The sequence below is a fragment of the Rhincodon typus genome, chromosome 8 (assembly GCF_021869965.1).
Source record: "Rhincodon typus isolate 14 chromosome 8, sRhiTyp1.1, whole genome shotgun sequence".
Lineage (NCBI taxonomy): Eukaryota > Metazoa > Chordata > Chondrichthyes > Orectolobiformes > Rhincodontidae > Rhincodon > Rhincodon typus.
Window position 1 is genome coordinate 64,163,962 of NC_063339.1, and position 6,000 is coordinate 64,169,961.

A 6,000-nucleotide genomic window follows, 5' to 3' on the forward strand; every position below is an offset into this window, starting at 1 on the left:
AACAGCAGTGTTAAACTATCCGCTCCCCACAAACAATTCAGAGACTAATCCATATAACTGTTTTGTTTAAAATTGTATCCGTTTCCTGTTTTTAATCATCGCTTCTTTCTAATTTGTCAGTATGCATGTTGCACTATTGACTCCTCTTGCACTGAGTAATTAATAAACTCACTCATTATTAACTCAAGGAAGCTTGTTAAATTGGCTTTTTATAAAGCACAAGATTATTTAGGTCCGGGAGAAAATATCCACAAGGGAAGGAATCCTTTTGAAATTAACCTCATTGTAATCAACCGAGGTGGTGGGTGAATAAAGAACGGGAGTCAGTTCATCCCTCCTCACTCAGAAGCCTAACAGTTTGGGGTATTCCATCTGGGATTGTATTAAAATGGGGAACCTCATCTGTGATCACATCGTATCAGAACAAAGATCCACTGTTTTTGAGCAAAGCAGTGACAGAAGAGATGTCAGAGTATGTCAAAGGATCAGAGGAACCAAGATTTATAAAGAAGTGGGCTTCTCACACTCGAAGAAGTTGTAACAATTCGGAAAAGCAAAGAATTTTATGCCAATTAAATGCAAGATTATGCATTTTAAACCTGAGGCATTGCATGAGAAGACTAAATGCAGGATCAATGTAATCCAGGTTAATGAGTGAACAGGTCATGATACAGGAATGGAATGCATGCAGCAGAGTTTTAGATGAGTTGAAGTTTGGAGAACAGTGAGGTTGGAGTGCTGGTCATGGCATCCATCCTAAACATGACGAAGCACAAATAAGAATTTCAGCATCAAAGTGGTGAGACAGTCAAGAGTACAGAGATAGAAATGTGTTGTTTGATCACGGAGAAGATATGTAGTCAGGACACAGGTGGTCAGTTCCAGGCCAAATACAATAAATTCACAGTAAATATGTGTGAATAAACTATACAAAAAGTTAGTGGGAGACACCCAAATGAGAAAGTAAGCAGTGAAGCCCAAAGAAAGTGCTTGGGATAAAAACAGGCAGAAATGCCAGCACAATTAGAAAGATCTTTACATCAGGTTAAAAAACACTACTCAACTCAAAATATGTGAAAGAAAGAGACAAAAAAAGGGACTAGAAAGAAGAGGAATAGAAAAGTCGTAGGCAGTCAAAAAGAAACAATAGCTAAAACAGGAGAGATAACACTGATCTCTGATCATCGCCATCAGAAATCTGATCCAGCACATTCTTGCATTGTAGAACATGAGTGTGTCTATAAAACATCTCATCCTCCAATTCAATGAGCTTGTAGAATTATGCCATATAAAGATGAAATCAAAAACAAAAATGATCGATAGTTCCCTCATGCCGCAAAATATAGTGTGCATAATCAAGGAATCTTCATGACCAGTTCACAAGGGAGGCAAATGGCCACAATTGATGATAATGCTGACATTTCCTCCTGATACTTACCTGCATCAAAATTAATGAAGCAAAGTGGGCAATTATAAGAAAGCACAATAGAAATGTTAGAATTTTGAACTATTGCTGTATGCAGTAATGTTACCTGATTTGTCTGAAATATGCATCTCCCGTATAATAATGGAATCCAAATGTTCCTCTGGTGATAACTGAGACTCATTGGGTGTTCTAGCATCTACACTGTCAGTATCCAAATTGTTCACTCCATCTTGCTCATTAAAGGTTTCATGTTCACTGTCCAAATTCTCAAAGGAAGAATTTGCTGTGGAATCCATGGAGTTAATATGATTATCCAATGGGTCAGACCTTTCCTGCAATTAAAAAAAAGGCAAAGTTTTCCTAATAAAGTGCTTCAATTTACCCAAATTGAACTATTTCTAAACGTAAGGGAGTAACTACAGAGCCTGTAGACAGATACAGTGGTGATCATTTCAGTTGCTCTATGAACACAGTGGTCCCAACTTGTCTAAAGTACAAAAGAGGACAAAATAGGATGAGGAGGAGGTACAATTAGACTATGATGTTTTGTGGACAAAAATTAATTCAGCTAAAAAAGATTACCCCCCCACCACCAAAAGCAGGGTCATCATAAAGTGTTAACCTTTTATCTCCCTATCCAGTTTTGCAGCATTTTCCCAACATTTCCTGTTTTTACTTCAGATTCCAAATATTTGCAGCATTTTATTTTTGTATCACAAAATATCAAAAATTTTGTGCATCCAAATTCAAGACCATCCATATTGTGGGCTCCACAGTCAGCTTGCCAAACTCACTCTCAATGTCTCAAATCTCAATGTTCCTTCAGTTATCTTCTCTCCTCTCTGCAATTTTCTTTCTATCTTTCCTTCAAGCTTGTCATCTATTCCAACACGCCAGTTTATCACTTCATCCAAAAGACAGAACATATGACCATGCAATCCCTGTAGAGGGGATTGAACCTACTATCTTTTGTCACATCCACATGTATTAACTCCACTTACATTTCTTGCTGCCTCAGGAAGGTGGCCAACATAATCAAAAACCCCTTCCACCACTGTTATAACCTCCTCCATACTCTTCCATCAGACAGAAGATATAAAAGCTTAAACACACGTACCAACAAATTCAAGCACAGCTTCTTCGCCTCTGTTATTAGACTTCGGAATGGACCTCGCAAATTTTAAATTTAATGTTGATCTCGCTCTTTGTGCATCTTCTCTGCAGCTGTAACATTGTATTCGTCACTCTGTTCTATACCCTAATGTACTTTGTATGGTATGATCTGCCTGTACTCCATGCAAAACAAAACTTTTCACTGTTACTAGGTATATGTGACAGTAATAAATCAAATCAAAAGTGCTACCAGTCACCAAGTGTCCCTTTCTTAAACGTACACATGTACAGCATGTGAAATGCTATAAAAGTGTGAGCTACTTTTCTTAGTTTATGCAATAAAAGAAAATTTGCCACTTCTTTGGAAACAACTTCATTACTGTCATCATGGCATCACATGTAATAAATTCTCATAGACATTTACAGCACAAAAGGAGATCAATCGTCCTACCATATCCACACAGACTAGGGTCCAACTGCAGTAACCCTATTTTTCAACTTTTGGACCAGAGCTCTGAAGGCTACAGCCATTCAAGTGAAGATCTAAACCAGTTTCAATGTTACAAGAAATTCTGATTCAACCCTTACCAGCAGTGAGTTCCAGACTCCCAACATCCTCTAGGTTAAAAAAAATCTCCTCAACTCTCTTTTTAGCCTTCTACCTCTTACCTTAAATTTATGTCCCTGGTTATTGGGCCCCCTACTTTTGGATAAAGTGCCTTCCTATCTGCCCAATCTATGCCCCTTATAAACTTACGTACCTCTAAGAGGACCTCTCTCAACCTTCACTGCTCCAAGGAAAACAATCTCAGCCTATCCAATCTGTCCTCATAGCTCAAGCCTCCAGCCGAGGTAAAAATTTGGGAAATCTCCACTGCGCCCTCTCTGATGCAATCACATCCTTCCTATAATGTGATTACCAGAACTTCACACAGTACTCCAGTTATGGCATAACCTTAACTAACAAAGGTAACTATTTAATGTGCCTTCCAAACCACTTTAACTACCTCCCTTGCTACCTTGAAGGCTCTGTGGATATGTACACCAAAGGCCATCTGATCTTCAATTCTTCCCAGCGGTCCTTCCATTCATGGTGAGATGCTCTGCCTTGTTGGTCCTCCCCATGTGCATTACTTCACACTTTTCTGGGTTGAATTCTATTTTCCACTGTTGAGCCCAGCTCTCAATTCCGTTATATCCTCAATATCCTCACAAAACCACAAGATTTGGGGCAGAATTAGGCCATTCAGTCCATTGAATCTGCTCTACCATTCAATCATGGCTAATATGTTCCTCAACCCCATTCTCCTGCCTCCTCCCCATAACCCCAGACTAACCAAGAACCTTTCTCTCTCTCTCCCCCTCTTAAATATACTCAATGACTTTGCCTACACAGACTTCAGTGGTAACGGGTTCCACAGACGAACCACCCGCTCACTGAAGAAATTCCTCCTCACCTCAGTTCGAAAGGGTCATCCCTTCACTCTGAGGCTCTGCCCTCCGGTCCCCATCTCTCCTACTAGAGGAAACATCTTCTCCATGTCCACTCTATCCAAACCCCTCAGTATTCTATAAGTTTCAATGAGATACCTTCTAAACTTCATTGAGTACAGACCCAGAGTCCTCAGTCACTCCTTATATGATAAGCCCTTCATCCCCGGGAATATTCTAGTAAACCTCTCTGAACCCCTTCCAATGCCAGCACATCCTTCCTTACACGAGGCCCAAAACTGCTTGCAACATACCAAATGCAGTCTGACAGAGCCTTATACACATTCAGCTGTATGTCCCTGCTCTTGTATTCTCGCCCTCTCAAAATTAATGTTAACATTGCATTCCTAACTGCCAACTGAACCTGCATGTTAACCTTAACAGAATCCAGAACTAGGACTCCTAAGTCCCTCTGTGCTTCCAATTTCTGAAGCCTTTCCCTGTTTAGAAAATATTCAATGCCTGTATTCTTCCTACCAAATGCATAACCTCAGAAAAGAAATAAATTCTGTCAAAATAATTACTTACAAATATACGTCAACACCCAATATCAATCTGCACTTTAAGTACTGCATTGACAATTTGCACAAAATAAATTAGTAACTTAGCCTTCATAACTTCTTTTAAAAAAAACAGTCCATCCACAATTTGAACAACACCACTGATGCTCTGGAAAATAAGTCAAAGGTAGTGTCTTGTATCTCCAGAGGTCCTTCCAATTTGAAACGGAAAACTCTTGCCTACACCATTCCCATCTCATCGCCTCAACATTCTCTTTCTATTCTGCTTTTGAAAACCATAGTCAGGCCAATGGTCACTCTTGTAGCCAACTGTTTATAAGTTCTGACTATGTGATTGCCTGAAGAAACAATTCAGAAAGGAGTGAGGAGGCAGGGGGGAAACTGAGTTTCAAAGAGCTGGCATTTTACCTGGGGTAAAATTGGTTCAGGAGTTAAAACTACCATAGCTCCTGAGGATTGCACACTCAAGTGTCGCCTGTCTGGTGATGGTCCGCTTGCCACCCGGCTCCCAGGACGAGTTCGAGAACCAGATGCTGGGCGTGAAATCTCATCAAGCTGGCCTCTGACAATGTCCATTATCATCTAAAATTATGGAACCAATTAATTAAATCAGTTTTCAAGATACACTGCAGCAATTCATCCAGGTTCTTTTGCCAGCAGTTCTAAATCCCTGATCTTTACCATGGGAACACCATCTGCAAGTTCCCCTTAGATCTACTGACCATTCTAGTTTGGAAATAATCCCTGTTCCTTGACTGTTGCTGGGTCAAAACCCCGAAATTCCCCCTTTAAGGGCAGTGGGTGCACCTACACGCCTAGGACTCACCACACCACCTTCTCATGTCAATGCTGGCCCAGGCAGACGTGAACAAATCCCACAAACACCGAGAAATCAAATTCATGGGAGTCTCACATCCATCCGCAATGAGTTTACTCCTGATATTTACTAACATCGGCGAAAGACCCTGATTCAGTACCTAAAGATTGACGCTCGAGGCGGGGAAAACGGGGTCGCTCACGTTTACTAGAAACTGACTCGGTGTAATTCCAGCCCAGAGCAGATACACGCCTCCTCCGCCAGGCTAGGGGTGAGCGCCGGATCCTGGAACCCTCTCCCTCCTCTCCTCACCCTCTCTATATCCTTTTACCTTTTACCCCCTCCCCCCTTCCCCCTTCCCCCTTCCCCTTCCCCTTCCCCTTCCCCTTAACCCTCACCCCCTCTCCCTTTACCCTCTCCCTGGCGGCGGTCCAGTCCAGCTACTAAGGACGCTCAGATCCCCGGATGTGTTGCTATTCAAAACAAACCCAACTTTATTTGTCGTTTCTGCGCTGGGCGTAAAGTTCGTTCCGACGTCGTACTTGCGCCCCCGTCCCCGTACCACAACACACTTCATTGGCTGCTCTACACTCCCCTCCCCGCGAGTTGGTTTCTCCCCTCTCACCAACCGC

General features: G+C 41.7%; 1 protein-coding gene across 11 annotated transcripts in view; it reads right to left on the reverse strand.

Moving 5' to 3' along the window:
• fsip1 (fibrous sheath interacting protein 1) overlaps positions 1-5,940 on the reverse strand; it is a 56,661-nt gene extending 50,721 nt beyond the window's left edge. For 5 of the 11 annotated variants that reach the window (XM_048600547.1, XM_048600551.1, XM_048600553.1 and 2 more), the window contains exons 1-3: positions 5,782-5,878; positions 4,960-5,133; positions 1,533-1,758 (exon numbers count right to left, since the gene is read on the reverse strand). In XM_048600547.1, the coding sequence (XP_048456504.1) occupies positions 1,533-1,758; positions 4,960-5,133 (400 nt within the window). In that variant the 5' untranslated portion in view covers positions 5,782-5,878. Of the gene's footprint in view, positions 1-1,532; positions 1,759-4,959; positions 5,134-5,528 lie in introns of all 11 variants that reach the window. The other 6 variants (XM_048600550.1, XM_048600549.1, XM_048600548.1 and 3 more) reach the window with 6 other exon arrangements.
• Positions 5,941-6,000: the final 60 nt, after the last annotated feature.